The following is a 17,234-nucleotide window of genomic DNA, read 5'->3' as shown; positions in this document are numbered from 1 at the left end:
ATATAAGGAAACTACAGCGACCCCATTCATTCATTTCTAGCTTGACAGAATTCTGGCTTCCTTATAAAAGGCTTGAAAGCTACATTCATGTGCCCAGAGTGCTCAGGTAAAGTAACTTATTTGATCAGATCTGTGAGAACAATCAAATTCTGTGAACCACATAATCCATAATGGACTATGTAGCAGCCAACAATGTAATGACTGACAATAACGTGATAATTTTTCCATTTTTAATGTAATAAAAGTCAATACTGTAATAACTTTTTGCAAATAATGTATTACGTTATTATATTGACTGATTATTACATTATTAGCTGGGTTAAAAAAGTCCTTAAAAATGTAATAACTGGAGCCAATAATGTAATAATATAGTTATATTACTTTGTTTAAACTTTATTTATTATCAAGTGTCAGACTTCCATGACACTTACCCTTCCTTCTTTCAAATAGCAGCTCAAAAAACTGACCAATCCTGACCCCTGAATCTTAGTCCTAACTCTGAGAAAAGACACACACACACACACAAACACACACACACACACACACACACACACACACACACACACACACACACACACACACACACACCCTCTCTAGGAATTAAGACTATTTATTTGTTTGTGTGACTTGATGGTTAGACTTATCTCCAGTCCTGCCTTATACTCCTTAACCATTTGAGTACCAAATGAAGCCGGGATGTAAACAGGGCAAGGATTCTGATTTGGTAATACATTTTTCACGTAACCTTTCAGGACTCAGGTTTGGTATATATCAGTGGTGGCTGGTGCTAACAATTTTGGGAGGGTGCAATTGAGCTTGGTGTAGCACACCTGAGAGCTGCTTTAATGTCCACACATAGGCTACATTGTCCTTCTTAATAACTCTGTGACTGTGTGGACATTAAAGCAGCTGTCAGGTATGCCACGCCAAGGTAAACTACGCCCCCCTAAAATTGTTAGCACCAGCCGCCACAGGTATATATACATGGAGAGAGAGAGTACTGAATAACTATAACAGTGGGGTTGAAACAGTTTGCTTGAAAGTGATGTAAATACGTTTAATCAAAGATGACATTTTTCATGAAAAGAAATGGTGGTCTTTGTATTCAAGGACAAAGCGTCTTCAAAGAAGTATCTATTTTATATTATGTGACATAAGAGTAATTGTTTGTGTTTGCAAATGTGCTCGCACTTCATTTGGTACTCGAATGGTTAAGGAGTAGAAGGCAGGGTGTATGTATAGAAGTCTAACCATCAAGTTACATGAACAAATAAATAGTCTCAATTCCCAGAGTGTGTGTGTGTGTGTGTGGGGGGGGTGTCAGGTAAAAGTTATGAAGTGACACTTTATAGCCAATACACAAAACTTAAACAAAGTGTTATAAGTATATTTTTTACATTATCGGCTCCAGTTATTACATTTTTATAATGATTTTTTAACCCAGCTAGTGTAATAACCAGCCAATAATGCAATCATTTATGACATTATGGGCAAAAAGTTTAACGTTATTGGTTCAGAAAATGTATTACATTCATTATTGGCCAGTTATTACATTATCGACTTTTACTACATTAACAATGGAAAAATTATCACGTTATTTTCAGTTACTGCATTAATGGTAGTTATTACATTATTGGCTGCTACAGAACATACTGCACAAAACATATCCCGTGAAACAAACTGGTGTTTAAGCTTCAGGCCCAGGCTTTGTATTAGACACACTGGAACCGGCTGAGAGAGAGGTGCCTCTCAGGAATACCTTCCCTCCATTTTCACCACTTGTGCTCAGGAAATGAGACACCAAGCCGTACAGAAGAGGCCTGGTAAGTCAAAATGTGAGAATCACCACCATGATACCCCGAAAAAAAAACTGTAAAAATCTCATACAAAGTCAGTAGACAAATTGATGTATCAATATAACTTCCTCTGAGCTTCAAATCCTGGGGATGCTATAGTGTTATTACATTTTACTATTCCCAGATCCTAATATACTTACACAGATCTGGAACTTGCATCTTCCACTACTTTCAACTCATTTGCCAGGAACTGTCTGTCCAGGGGGGCTTCAGGTTGGCCTGATTCTGTAAAAACAAAGCAGTGAAAACACAACCAAAGCATGTCAGCTTAGGTAATCTTTGACATGTACAGCCTACATTGGTAAGCTTTAATTACCAAAAGTGAGTCGGAAGAGTTTGGAAAAAGAAGAACAAGAAGAACTTGACATCCGTTTCATGGACTTAAAAAAAATCCTTGTGTAGTCACTTTTTTCAGACTACTGACAAGGATGTTCTTTAGACTTATCTGTTGTGTTCCTAAGTTTAAAAGGATTACTGGCCATGTTTCCTTTGTCTTTGAAAGCATCGTAGGGTGGAGCTGTCATTTACTGTATTCCCCCTTTTTCCTACTGTTTTTGTGAAATAGGGAGTGGAGGACTGTACTGTGCTTTTCTTTGTATTACTCTTTCAGTTTGTAGCATTGTGGTCATTTTATGTTTGTTGTTTTGGCCTTGGCAACCCTGAAGGTTTTTATGCTTCCTGTTTTCTGTTTTTAACCACAAATCCCTTTGTACATAATTTTACATACAAAGATACCTGCTGCCCAGGGACCATGGTATTCTGGTCTTTGTTTAACTTTTTGAACTTTTCTTTATTTTGTTGGAAACTCCCTGAGACCTCCCTGAAGGACTTGTAGAGAAAGACTGACTCCAGTTTCAGTACCACAGTAATATAGTTGGCCGTTTTATCATTTATTCATTTTAAGGTACTAGTCACTATAAATTAGACACTTGTTTTTTTAAACAGTTGTCGCTATTCTGACTGTCACTAGTCACTTGTAAATCACTAGTTGCTAATAATTAGATACTAGCGCCATTAGAATAAGCACTAGATACTCATTTGATTATGAATAGTCACTTTTCTCTTTTACTAGTAACAATTCAATAACCCCTAGTTCTTTTATCATTATTACCTTTGTTATTTTTACTACTCTGTGTTTACATGTTGTATTTAATTGCCTTCTGTTTTTATCTTGTGCTAAAACTGTTCATAGTGCTGCACAACCAGCTGCCCCTCTGGGGACAAAGTTCTATGACTACTACCCCTTATTTTAGTTATCAGTACCTAATTATGAGGCACTAGTCATTATCATTTGTCCCCTCCCCCCTTTTCTCCCCAATTGTATCTGGCCAATTGCCCCACTCTTCCAAGCCGTCCCAGTTACTGCTCCACCACCTCTGCTGAACCGGGAGGGCTGCAGACTACCACATGTCTCCACCGATACATGTGGAGTCACCAGCCGCTTCTTTTCATCTGACAGTAAGGAGTTTGGCCAGGGGGGTGTAGCACATGGGAGGATCATGCTATTCCCCCCAGTTCCCCCTCCCCCCTGACCAGGTGCCCCGACTGACCAGAGGAGGCACTAGTGTAGCGACCAGGACACGTACCCACATCTGGCTTCCCACCCGCAGACACGGTCAATTGTGTCTGTAGGGACACCCGACCAAGCCGGAGGTAACACGGAGATTCAAACTGGCAATCCCTGTGTTGTTAGTTAATGGAATAGACCACCATGCTACCCGGACGCCCTCTCATATTTTTACAAGGAAAAGTTCCTTGTAAGTTGCTTAGCAATTGAGGCTCCACATATTAGATATCAACTTTTAATTAACTACTAGTCACTGTTTAAGTAGCACTACTTGTTAACTTCTTGTTATTATATATTAGTTACGAGTAATTATTCTTCAATGACTAGTTGCTTTTCCCATTATCACTTGTCACAATTACATTGTTTCTATTCAGTATTGACAAGCAGCTTTTTAACGAGATCCAATTTCTACTCCAAATAAGGATTTCAGCATTTATGTTTTTAATAACATTTTGTAACACTAGTGAATTAATATGACTACTCACAACTAGATGTTGATATCAAAATTTCAGATTTGACTAGTCAAAATGAAATAGTTGAGTGTCAAAGTGAATAACAACTAGCCACATTTGAAAAAACTAGGCTTTATTCAAATGCAACTAGCAACAGTGGGACATTCACTGGTAGTTACTGGAATAGCCACTATCAGTCATAAATAGTTACTAGTGACTAATATATAATGACTAGTAGAACTGTCTTACAGATGGGCAAACATTTATTTTAGACCTAGTATCCATTTTTAGCAACTAGTAACTTAACAATAGATAGACACTTTGTCCTACAACAGGATATTTGTTTCCACCTTTTGCACAGAGCCTCACATACAGTAGTACACTATAGTCACAATAGTGACAGCGAGAATAGCGACTCACATTAAAAAAAATAAATACAAGTGTTTAATTTTTAGTGACTTGTGCCTAATCATCTCAGCCATCTTTTAAATGGTGGGTTGTATTTAGCTGGCAGACTATGGGCTGTGGCGGCATGGGGGCGCAGTGGTTAGCGCTGTTGCCTCACAGCAAGAAGGTCCTGGGTTCAAGCCCCAGGGTAGTCCAACCTTGGGGGTCATCCTGGGTCATCCTGTATGCGGAGTTGGCATGTTCTCCCCAATCTGCGTGGGTATTCTTCGGGTGCTCTGGTTTCCTCCCACAGTCCAAAGACATGTAGGTCAGGTGAACTGGCTGTGCTAAATTGTCCCTAGGTGTGAATGTGTGTGTGTGTGTGTGTGTGTGTGTGTGTGTGTGTGGGCCCTGTGATGGCCTGGCGGCCTGTCCAGGGTGTCTCCCCGCCTGCCGCCCAGTGACTGCTGGGGTAGGCTCCAGCATCCCCGTGACCCTGAGAGCAATAAGCAGTTTGGACAATGGACAGACTATGGGCTGTTTAGGCACAAGTCACTAAAAAGTACACTTCTTTTTTTTTTAAAGCTAGTCGCTAGGGTGAAGTTAGTATTTTTTTAAAAAAAATTAGATTAGTTACTTGTGCTTTTTAAGTTAGTTGCTAGTAAATAAAATAAATGAACTAGAGTTTATTGAAGTGTTACTAGTAAAGAGAAAATTACTAAAATAACTAAAAACTAGTCGCTAGGGTAAAGCTACTATTTGCTAAAAAAATAATATTAGATTAGTTACTTGTGCTTAGTTAGTTAGTTACATTTTGTCTTTGTAGATTTAGAAAAAGCAGACAGAGAGGAGGCGTGGTATTGTATGAGGAAGTCTGGAGTTGCAGAGAAGTATGTAGGAGTGGTACAGGATATGTATGAGGGAAGTGTGACAATGGTGAGGTGCGCGGTTGGAATGACAGATGGGTTCAAGGTGGAGGTGGGATTACATCAAGGATTGTGTTGTGGTCCAGACGCAAGGCGCGTCTCCGCCTGAGTCTACCGGCAGGGTTCAATCAGCGCGCTCGTTGAGAGCGCAGCCACGCACCAGAGGCTCATCGGAAATCAGCGCACCTGAAGCCAATCTGCAGCCAGCTATAAGAGAAGACGCTGACGTGCAATCGGTGCCAGATTGTGCCATCTAGTACGAACCCCCTGGTGCTTCTCGGGCTCCGTCTTCCTTGTGTTCCCACGCTGCCTCCCGCAGAACCCCTACTCCTGGACTTGCGCTTCACCAGCACGCACAAACACCCTCCAGTCATGTACATTCCTGCACACACGCACCACACTCGCCCTGCACACAAACACAGTCTTTTACACACCCCACATCCAGGACTCTAGTTGCACCATACACATCCCGCATTTCCCTTCCCTGAATATAAATAAACGTGCCTACGGGCTTGACCCTGCCGGACCCCTGCACTGGTTCCTTTCCAACGCACAACAGTACATTCTGGCCACGATGGAACCGGGCCCAGCAGGAACTCCAGTGGCATCGTAAGACTCAACGCAGCAGTCCAACAACAAGGCACACGGATGACGACGCTGGAGAACAGTCTCACCGCCGCCTTTGCTCAGGTCCTCGCTCGGCTGGATCGCCTGGACGTGACGGTAAGCCCACTGCAACCCGCGCCTCAAGCGGACCAACCTGCCCCAGGACCAGTTCTAGCCCCAGCTACGGTTCTCGGGCCCGCTCATAGAGAGCCCAAGCTAACCCCCCCGAAGTCCTATGAGGGTGAGTTCGAGCTCTGCTGTGGTTTCTTAGTCCAGTGTGAGCTGGTATTCCGCCACCAGCCCAGCCGTTACACCTCAGACGGCGCTAAGGTCGCCTTTATCATGTCCCTGCTTACGGGTAAGGCTCTCAGATGGGCCACGGCTGCCCTAGATCAGAAACCCGCCCTATCTTCTGATTATGCAGCCTTTTTCAGGGAATTCAAGAGTGTGTTCGATCACCCCATTGGTGGCTGTGGCGCCACCTCCCGTCTCCACACCATCAAACACGGCTCTTGTTCGGTGGCCGAATACACCGTCGATTTCCGAGTCCTGGCCGCAGAACGCCGTTGGAATGACGAGGCCCTGCCGAGTGCATACAGGCGGGGCTTAAGCGAGGAGGTCGAGGATGGACTTTTTAGAGACTGGCCGGCGACCTGCAATGAGTTAATCGACCTGGCTCTGAAGATGGACCAACGCCTCCAGGCAAGGCGAGACGAACGTGCTCGAGCTCAGCGCCAGTCCCTCACTGGTACCCCCCCAGTCACCTCGCCCCATCCCCCCCGGGGTCCCCAGCCAGCACCAGCAGCTCCGCCCACTCCCTCGCCACGACCGCCTGAGCCTGGGATGGAGCCCATGGAGGTGGCTCGGTCACGCCTCACCGGGGCTGAGCGCGAACAGTGCATGCGAGGCCGGCTCTGTTTGTACTGTGGGCAGGCCGGACACTTCATTCGGGACTGTACCACACGCCCAAAAGGCCGAGTTTACTAGGGGAGGGGCTACTAGTAAGCTGCATGACTCTGCCCCAGAACAAGCCTTCCCCCTCTCCTTTATTCCCTGCGTCTCTCGCCTGGGGTCAGCAGTCTCTGCCTATCAGCGCCTTTATCGACTCTGGAGCCGACGGGAGTTTCATTGACGGGGCCCTAGCTCGGCAGGCTGGCATCAGTCTCACCCCACTGGAGACCCCTACTGAAACCCGCTTGCTGGATGGACGCGCTCTCTGTCTCATCACCCACACCACTGAGCCTCTCAAGCTAACTGTCTCAGGCAACCATGTCGAGACAAGCCGCCTCCTTCTGTTCACCGCTCCCTCCTCACCACTGGTTCTCGGGAGGCCTTGGTTGCAGAGGCATGACCCCAACATCGCCTGGTCCTCCGCTCGGATCCTCGGGTGGAGTGTTGCATGCCACGCAAACTGTCTCTGCTCCGCCTTCTATCCTCCTGGGGCTCCTAAGGCTGAGCCTCCTCCTCCAGACCTCTCCAACGTGCCCGAGGTTTATCATGACCTTGCGGCTGCCTTCAGCAAGACCGAGGCGCTCTCTCTCCCTCCACACCGCCCCTACGACTGCGCTATTGAGCTCCTCCCTGGTGCCTGCACTCCACCCGGGAGGCTGTATAACATCACTCTTCCTGAGAAGAAGGCCATGCAGGAGTACATCACCGACTCACTCGCCTCCGGGATCATTCGCCCCTCCGTCTCACCCATGGCGGCCGGATTCTTCTTTGTTGGTAAGAAGGATGGCACGCTCCGCCCCTGTATTGATTACAGACAACTTAATGACATCACAGTTAAGAATCGCTATCCATTACCCCTCATGAGCTCCACGTTTGAACCCCTCTCTGCTGCCACCATTTTTACCAAGCTTGATTTATGCAGCGCTTACCATCTCGTCCGCATCAGCGAAGGAGACGAGTGTAAGACTGCTTTCAATACGCCACTGGGACATTTCGAGTAATTAGTTATGCCTTTCGGCCTCACAAACGCCCCTGCAGTTTTCCAGACCCTTGTTAATGATGTGCTCCGGGACATGATCAATGTTTTTATTGTGGTTTATTTAGACGACATTCTAGTTTTTTCCCGCTCTCTCAGCGAACACATCCAACACGTTCGCCTGGTGTTGCAGCGCCTTCTGGAGAACCGCTTGTTTGTCAAGGCGGAGAAGTGCGCTTTTCACACCCCCTCACTGGAGTTCCTTGGTCACATTGTGGAGGCGGGGCGCATTCGGACCGACCCTAGGAAGGTCGAGGCAGTGTTGGAGTGGCCCAGACCCCAGAACCGGACAAAGCTGCAACGCTTCCTGGGTTTTGCGGGTTTCTATAGGAAGTTCATCAAGGACTACAGCAGCATCGCCGCGCCCCTCTCAGCCCTCACCCCCACCCTCCACCAGTTTGACTGGACCCCGGAGGATCAGACCGCCTTTACAGACCTCAAGAGGAGGTTCTCCAAGGCCCCGGTGCTTGCCCACCTGGATCCTACCCGCAAGTTCGTGGTGGAGGTGGACGCCTCTGACTCTGGGTTGGGGGCGATCCTCTCACAACGCTCAGCGGAGGATCACCGTCTGCACCCCTGCGCCTTTTTCTCCCGGCGCCTCACACCAGCTGAGCGCAACTATGACGTCGGCAACCGGGAGCTGCTGGCCGTCCACGCCGCCCTGGCAGAATGGAGACACTGGCTCGAGGGGGCGGAGCATCCCTTCCTTGTGTGGTCAGACCACCAGAATCTGGTGTACATCCGGTCAGCTAAACGGGTGAGTGACCGCCAGGCCCGCTGGGCGCAATTCTTCAGCCGATTCAATTTCATGCTGCCCTATCGTCCAGGCTCACAGAATTCCAGAGCAGACGCGCTCTCTCGGCTCCAACCGGGGGCGTCTATGAAGGATGGCACCCAGGAGGGTGCCCTGGACACCATCTAGCCTCCAACCTGTGTTGTGGGCGTCGTCACCTGGGCCATTGACTCTCTGGTCAGAACCGCCCAGCGAACTCACCCCAGCCCTGGTAACGTTCCCCCTAACCGTCTGTTTGTGCCTGCCGCAGTCCACTCCAGGGTTCTCGAGTGGAGCCACTCCAGCCGCTTCACCTGCCACCCTGGCGCCTCCAGAACACTGAACTTCCTCCAGCGACGCTTCTGGTGGCCTACCATGGAGGCTGACGTTCGGGAGTTTGTGGCGGCGTGTATCACCTGCACCCGGAGTAAGACCTCCCATCGCGCCCCTGCTGGTCTCCCGCGTCCCCTCCTGGTCCCCAGTCGCCCCTGGTCACACATCTCCCTGAACTTCGTGACTGGACTCCCAGTGTCTCAGGGTAACACAGTCATACTCACCATTGTCGACCGTTTTTCCGAGCAGGCCCATTTCGTGGCGCTCCCCAAGCTCCCGTCCTCCGCTGAGACCGCCGAACTCCTGGTTGTCCACGTGGTCCGTCTCCATGGCATTCCCCTGGACATTGTTTCTGACCGTGGTCCCCAGTTCTCTTCCCAGGTGTGGCAGGCCTTCTGTAGGGGGATTGGGGCCACGGTCAGTCTCTCTTCTGGTTACCACCCTCAGATTAACAGACAGGCGGAACGCACCAACCAGAGCCTGGAGTCTGCCCTGAGATGTGTGACCACCAGCAGCCCCTCGACCTGGAGCAAGCATCTGGCCTGGGTTGAGTATGCTCACAACACCATGATTAGCTCTGCCACTGGAATGTCTCCTTTCGAATGTTCACTGGGCTACCAGCCCCCCATGTTTCCCTAGCAGAGACTGAGGTGGCGGTCCCGTCAACCAGGGATCATCTCCGCCGATGCCGCTGCATGTGGAGGTCTGCTCGTGCTGCCCTGCTGAGAGCCAATGACCAGTCCCAACGCTCCTCTAACCGGCGTCGTGTCCCAGCCCCGGTCTACCAGCCTGGTCAGCATGTCTGGCTCCTGGCCAAGGACCCCCCCATCCTGACGACCTCTTGCAAGCTCGCCACTCGCTACGTGGGACCCTACACAGTGGAGAGGATCATCAACCCCACTGTGGTGCGTTTGTCTCTCCCTCCTTCTCTTCGGCACATTCCGTGTTTCATGTTTCCAGCCTGTGTCTGTCAGTGCCCTCTCCCCACCTGTCGCAGCCCCGCCTCCTCCCCGTGTACTCTAGCACGGTGACCCGGTCTGGCCGGTCAGGAAGCTGTTGCGTGTCCGCCGCTGTGGGAGGGGCTTCCAATGGGAGGGCTACGGTCCGGAAGACCAGAGCTGGGTGCCCCGGTCTTACATCGCCGTTCCCGCCCTCCTGTCGGACTTCTACCTGGAACACCCTAACGCCCCTGGACGGTTGCCCGGTGGCTCCCATAGGAGGGAGGGTACTGTTGTGGTCCAGACGCAAGGCGCGTCTCTGCCTAAGTCTACCGACAGGGTTCAATCAGCGTGCTCATTGAGAGCGCAGCCACGCACCAGATGCTCATCGGAAATCAGCGCACCTGAAGCCAATCTGCAGCCAGCTATAAGAGAAAACGCTGACGTGCAATCGGTGCCAGATTGTGCCATCTAGTATGAACCCCCGGTGCTTCTCGGGTTCCGTCTTCCTCGCGTCCCTTGTGTTCCTCTGACCCTCCCTTGTGCTCCCACGCTGCCTCCCGCAGAACCCCTACTCCTGGACTTGCGCTTCAACAGCATGCACACGCACAAACACCCTCCAGTCATTTACATTCCTGCACACATGCACCACACTCGCCCTGCACACAAACATATAGCCTTTTACACACCCCACATCCAGGACTCTAGCTGCACCATACACATCCCGCATTTCCCTTCCCTGAATATAAATAAACGTGCCTACAGGCTTGACCCTGCCGGACCCCTGCACTGGTTCCTTTCTGACGCACAACAGATTCGCTCTGAGCCCTTTCTTGTTTGCAATGGTGATGGACAGGTTGACGGACAAGATCAGGCAGGAGTCCCCATGGACTGTGATGTTCGCAGAGGACATTGTGTTCTGTAGTGAGAGTAGGGAGCAGGTTGAGGAGAGCCTGGAGAGGTGGAGGTATGCACTGGAGAGAAGAGGAATGAAAGTCAGTAGGAGCAAGACAGAATACCTATGCATGAGTGAGAGGGAGGACAGTGGAATGGTCAGGGTGCAAGGAGTGGAGGTGATGAAGGCATATGAGTTTAAATACTTGGGGTCAACTGTCCAAAGTAATGGGGAGTGCAGGAGAGAGGTGAAGAAGAGAGTGCAGGCAGGGTGGAGTGGGTGGAGAAGAATATCAGAAGTGATTTGCAACAGAAGGGTACCAGCAAGCACTAAAGGGAAGGTTTACAAGATGGCTGTGAGACCAGCTATGCTATATGGTTTGGAGACAGTGGCACTGACGAAAAGACAGGAGGCGGAGCTGCAGGTGACAGAGTTGAAGATGCCAAGATTTTCACTGGGAGTGATGAAGAAGGGGCGGCACGATGGAGCAGTGGTTAGCGCAGTTGCCTCACAGCAAGAAGGTCCTGGGTTCAAGCCCCGGGGTAGTCCAACCTTGGTGGGTCATCCCAGGTCGTCCTCTGTGTGGAGTTTGCGTGTTCTCCACGTGTCTGTGTGGGTTTCCTCCGGGGACTCCAGTTTCCTCCCACAGTCCAAAGACATGTAAGTCAGGTGAATTGGCAGTACTAAATTGTCCCTATGAATGGGTGTGTGTGTGTGTGTGTGTGTGTATGTTGATCCCGTGATGGCCTGGTGGCCTGTCCAGGGTGTCTCCCCGCCTGCTGCCCAATGAGTGCTGGAATAGACTCCAGCATCCCCGCAACCCTGAGAGCAGGATAAGCGGTTAAGACAATGGATGGATGGATGGTGACGAAGAAGGACAGGATTAGGAAGGATTATATTAGAGGGACCGCTCAAATTGGACGGTTTGGAGACAAAGCAAGAGAGGCAAGATTGAGATGGCTTGGACATGTGTGGAGGAGAGATGCTGGGTATATTGGGAGAAGGATGCTGAATATGGAGCTGCCAGGGAAGAGGAAAAGAGGAAGGCCAAAGAGGAGGTTAATGGATGTGGTGAGGGAAGACATGCAGGTGGCTGGTGTGACAGAGGAAGATGCAGAAGACAGGAAGAAATGGAAACGGATGATCAGCTGTGGCGACCCCTAATGGGAGCAGCCAAAAGTAGTAGTAGTAGTTAGTTAGTTGCTAGTAACTAAAATAAAAGAACTAGTGGTTATTGAATTGTTATGAGTAAAAGAGAAGAGTGACTATTCATAATCAAATTATTAACTAGTGCTTATTCAAATGGAGCTAGTATCTAATTTTTAGCACTAGTGACTTTACAGTAGTGACTTGTGACAGTCAGAATAGCAACTTGTATTCAAAGAATAAGTACTACTGTCTTATTTTTAGTGACTAGTGCCTTAAAATGAATAAATGATGAAACGGCTCGCCATAAAGTAATCATATTGCGGTAGTACTATATGAAGAAATAGTAGCGGCCACATAATAATCATATCATAACTAAGAGTACATCTCATGATGAGTGCATTTAGTGTGAGTCCACCTTGCTAGAGTGAGTAGGATTTGTCAGTTGCGGTTCAAATTTGGCACCTCCTCCCCGCCTCTGTGACACTGGAAGCATGTGCTCCCTGACCGCAGTTGCCATAATACATCCCAGTGTACAGGCCAACTCCGTGTTGCGCTTCATCCCTATCCTCCTCCTCAGATTCACTCTTGTTTTTGAAGGAGCTTTGTCCACTTGACGTTTTGCCTCGCTATATTTGCGTCTTTTTGGTGCCGTGTCTGCCATTGCCGTAGCTTCCTCTTGGATGCGTGCTTACGATCTTAATCTAGCACCTGGTTGCTATGTTTTTAGAGTTCTGCTGACCAAAGGTTAATGCCCAGAAATGTCCCGTACACAGCAAAATACGAAAATACAGGCAGAGGACAGGGTCTCTGCAGATACAGACACTGCCACACGCATCTAGTGGGTCAAAGGGGTGATTGAGAGAGATTATTTTTGTATGAGTCTATACATTGATCCATCCATCCATTATCTGAACCGCTTATCCTGCTCTCTGGGTCGTGGGGATGCTGGAGTCTATTCCAGCAGTCATTGGGCGGCAGGCGGGGAGACACCCTGGACAGGCCGCCAGGCCGTCACAGGGCAGATTCCGTGTAAAATCCTACTCATTATATATACCTTTTTGAAGCAGCGTAGGAGAACAGCTATATTATAGTCACATGAGCATAATCACATTTTTCTTTTATATACGTATCTTATAAATCCATATGATTTTGTTATCCTGTTTCAACGTTATATCCTTCTCTCACTCAGACTGTGACTAATGTGTTGTTTTTTTTTAAGGGGGGGGGGTTTGTCTGCATGGTGATGCTGGTCATGTGGCTCATGTCCTGGGCTGTTCCAGTAGTGTCTGGACACTGCTTGGCATCCTCCTCATTATATTCTTCATTATATTTTATAATTCCATTATAATTCTGTTATCCTCTTTCAATGTTGTATTCTGTAAATTGCGTAAACACAACACCCATTGCATGTTGTCCGTCTTGGGAGAGAGATCCCTCCTCTGTTGCTCTCCCTGAGGTTTCTTCCTATTTTTTTCCTTGTTAAATGTTTTTAGGGAGTTGTTCCTTATCCGATGTGAGGGTCTAAGGACAGGATGTTTTGTTGCTGTAAAGCCCCTTGAGGCAAATTTGCAATTTGTGATGTTGGGCTATACAAATAAAACTGACTTGAGCATAAATTTCAAGTGCTGGAAGTCACAATGGTAGACACCAAAAATAATGGCATTTAAGTGAGTAAGGGCAAACTTACCCGCTGTCAGAACTGATGAGGTGTACCTGTACTTGTTAAATTCCAGGTACTCCCGGATGAGCTCGTTGATGAGCAGATTTTCATTGGACAGTTGGGGGCGGGGTTCACGTTGGTCATCCAGGGCACTAAACACCTCTGCCCTGATGCGAGCCTTCAGCTGGCCCAGGACACCACGGGATTCTAGTGTTTCCCTCAAAGCTGAAAGTAAATATTACATCAGTTCTACTCGTCAGTATGCAGGATCAATAAATGCTCATTTGGGTGACTACTATCCAACCAAAATAAAGCTGCACCAGTTTATATCCTTGCTTAGAAACATGGGGTAACACTCGTTAAGTTAAAAGACCACTATGGTGTTTTTGTGTGTTTTAGTTAAAGCCGAGGTTACTTCTTCACAGCTACTTATTCGATGCCAGTCATGGGCTGTAATGATAGAGTGAATCTTTTTGAATGGAGGTGCTGACATATCTTAGGTGTTCATTGATTGCCATATGTTAGAATTTGAGGAAAAATATAAAATTTCTCTACTAAACTGGATACTGACTTCCTAATAATTGTGTTTTGGCTTTGTTACATCCCATTTCATAGTGTGACACTGGAAAATCTAGTTCCTTAATAATTATATCACTGAAGTCAAGTCAAGTCAATTTTATTTGTATAGCTCAATATCACAAACTACAAATTTGCCTCAAGGGGCTTTACAGCAACACAACATCCTGTCCTTAGACCCTCACACTGGATAAGGAACAACTCCCAGAAAATAAAATAACCCTTTAACAGGGAGAAAAAATACGAAGAAACCTCAGGGAGAGCAACAGAGGATGGCTCTCTCTCCCAAGAGGCAAGACGTTGTCGTCTTGGGAGAATAAACTATTGGTTACCTATGTTTTAAAGCCACGTTTCAAACCTTTACTCACTTTGGGCCACATATTTCTAGGCTATGTTTTGCCCCAAAGAGAATCTCACCAACTTTAACATGATATGAGGTTTAGCCTGGCCAACATAGGTTTTCATATTCGGAATGGTGTTCAAAAATGACTCTATGGGCCTTTTCAGGCCAGCATTTGAAAGCTTACATTAGGTAGGGTTCGGTAAAGTACATCTAATTTGTACTAAAGTGGATATCTAGGCTACCTTTAAAATATGTTTTTCTGTTCAAGCCTAAGCCATTTTTTTCATGCTTTGACTCACATCTTAAAAGCCTTCTTCTCTGGAAAAGACCTCGCAAAAGAATGACACCATATAGGGTATTGATTGGTGAATTCATTTGGTGCAAGATGGATTAAGTCTTCAAATCTGGCCCTAAACCTGCTAATCAATACTCACTCTTACACAGTCTTTTCCAGTGACTAAGGATCTGAGGTTTAGCTACGAATTTAGGTGCGATAAATGGCTTGGATCCAGAACAAAAAGACATTTATTAAAGAATACAGTAGAGGTCAATGTCAGAACAGAACTGGAGCAGGCTTAATTTACCTGGCCTAAATAGATTTAACCCTTCAAATAGGGGTCTTCAAAAGCTGATAGTTATTTTTGACCTCCAATTTGAATATAAAACCCACTTGGATCAAGCTAAATTCTGTTTGAGTACAGTAAGTGAGGTGGTCCTCAGTGCAAAACATAAAGGCTCAAAATCCAGCCTCATGCTTGCTAATTAATAAGCAATACGTAGTCGTTTTCCAAGTATTTTCCAGTGAATGGGGAACTGGGTTTTAGCTGTGAATCTAGGCACGATAAATAGCTTGGGCCAGAACAAACACACATATATTAAAGGGTTAGACGTCCACTTTAGTAAAGAACAGTCATACTTTACCTGGCCCAAATTGATTTAACCCTTCAAATGTTGGCAGACCTTTGATTATGGCAACCCATTAGGGCCAGGCTAGACTAACCATAACCCTAACCTAAAGTTCACGAACAAGGGTCTGGACTTTTAGGTGTTACCAGAACTGTGAAAATGGTATGTGTCAAAACTAAAACATTAAAGTCAATGTCCAACATACTGGGGAATACTAGTACTTTTCCTAGAAGTCCTTGGAAAACCTCTCAAATCAATCCGCGCAATCAACTGCCTTATCACGACGAAGCAACTTTGGCACACAAAATCCATTATTATTATTATTATTACTACATATGAATAAAAATAATGGCGACTTGTTGACGTTAATGTTCACTGGTATTGGATTACCTGGACATCTTTGCGCAAGTTTTAAGTCTCTACAAGTTGATTTTCATATTAATTACCCTGCCGAGATGAGTGGAAACCAATGGCTTGTTGGAAGGTAGGAAAAACGCATTAAAAGGCCTATAACGCTACACAGTATGCTATGGGAAAGGGTCGGTTTGTGGAAAACGGGGCTAAGACGTTCAAAAAAAAAAAAGACCGACGCCGATACATCCATCAACATTTGCCGTAACGTTAACTTATAAATCTAGTTGGTGAAAGCTGTCTGATACGTATAACGAGATTCAGGTTTCGGTTATGTGTATCGCCGCTAACGTTAAACAGAGCATGTCGGTTTCTTGACTGTCTCACCGTGTTTTAGCTCGGTGATGGTCGCCATTGTTGCTAGTGTAAACAGTTTCACTCACGGCAAGCGAGCAAGAGCGAAAACTTTGAGCACTCTTCCACCTGATGGTTGGGTGGTGCAATTACAACTTTTATTGTCGGACGCTTCCTTTTTTTCTTTCTTTCTTTTAAAAAAACCCAAAACAAACTCATTTCCATGTGCAACGAAACGACGTTCAAAAATAGAACATTATAAAATATTTAGCCCGCCTGGCGTTATTACCATGCAAAACACAAGGCAGCCATCATTGGTGGTGGAGTCACAGCACCGACACTCCAACCAGTGCCTTGCATATTGTCATTTCACCTCTCCCTCCTATTCCAGTGGTTGTCCAGAGGAAGAAAATCTTATTTTTCCATACTGTAGCTACTGGAAGCTTAATCTCACCTTTTTTTTCTTCAAATTTCACTTTAAACATGAATAATCAAATACGCAGGCTGACCGTTAAATATGTAAAATCAGTATGTTTGAACATTTTCTTTTTTTTTATTAATTCCAACATGATGTATAGTACAGAAAATTCATACAGTAAATAGTCAGTCAAATATGAACAGGCTAAATATAACATGTAGAAATATAATACAGTCCTCAGAATTTTTATGACTTTTCAATACATTTTGTCATTTGACATAAATAGTATACAGCTTCTCTTTGATTATATTGTCTAAACCAGTAAGACAAAAACAATACATGTCACTTCTCCATGAAAAGTCTACATGGTTCTCATTTCAAATGAAGATCAACACAGAGACTTGTTATTTACAGTCCATCATACCAGCGCCAAAGGAGCAACCATGAAATAATACTGAAATATAAAGTAGATGCAGGTTTGTCAATCAAGTTTTTCGTGTTGAGAACTGACCTTGGGAACAGTCTTTCTCTCTCCCTCTCCCCTTGCTTGTGTGTTGAAAGCATTGGTGACATATTCTCCCACAAAACTATCAACATCACTTTGCAAAGCTATTCACTTCATCCATGGTGGTTTTCCCTACCGGTGTAAGGTTACATTCAGCCGGATGGCTCTATATTGACTTTTTATGTGTTTACTTTGACAGAAATAAACGAAGGCCACAACACAGAGGGACGCTTAATAGTGTCTTGGCTCATAT

The 17,234-nt window shown here is 46.4% G+C and overlaps 1 protein-coding gene across 1 annotated transcript; it reads right to left on the bottom strand.

Moving 5' to 3' along the window:
- Positions 1–633: 633 nt before the first annotated feature.
- On the bottom strand, positions 634–16,134 carry cep20 (centrosomal protein 20). Its single transcript, XM_056280945.1, has 4 exons — positions 16,092–16,134; positions 13,556–13,753; positions 1,997–2,081; positions 634–1,820 (listed from the first exon to the last, which is right to left on the bottom strand). The coding sequence occupies exons 1-4, from the start codon at positions 16,117–16,119 to the stop codon at positions 1,688–1,690; spliced, it is 444 nt and encodes a 147-aa protein (XP_056136920.1). The 5' UTR covers positions 16,120–16,134; the 3' UTR covers positions 634–1,687.
- Positions 16,135–17,234: the final 1,100 nt, after the last annotated feature.

The sequence above is a fragment of the Lampris incognitus genome, chromosome 5, assembly GCF_029633865.1.
Source record: "Lampris incognitus isolate fLamInc1 chromosome 5, fLamInc1.hap2, whole genome shotgun sequence".
Lineage (NCBI taxonomy): Eukaryota > Metazoa > Chordata > Actinopteri > Lampriformes > Lampridae > Lampris > Lampris incognitus.
The sequence above is the reverse complement of the archived record's forward strand: the minus strand, read 5'-3'. Positions and strand labels throughout refer to the sequence as shown.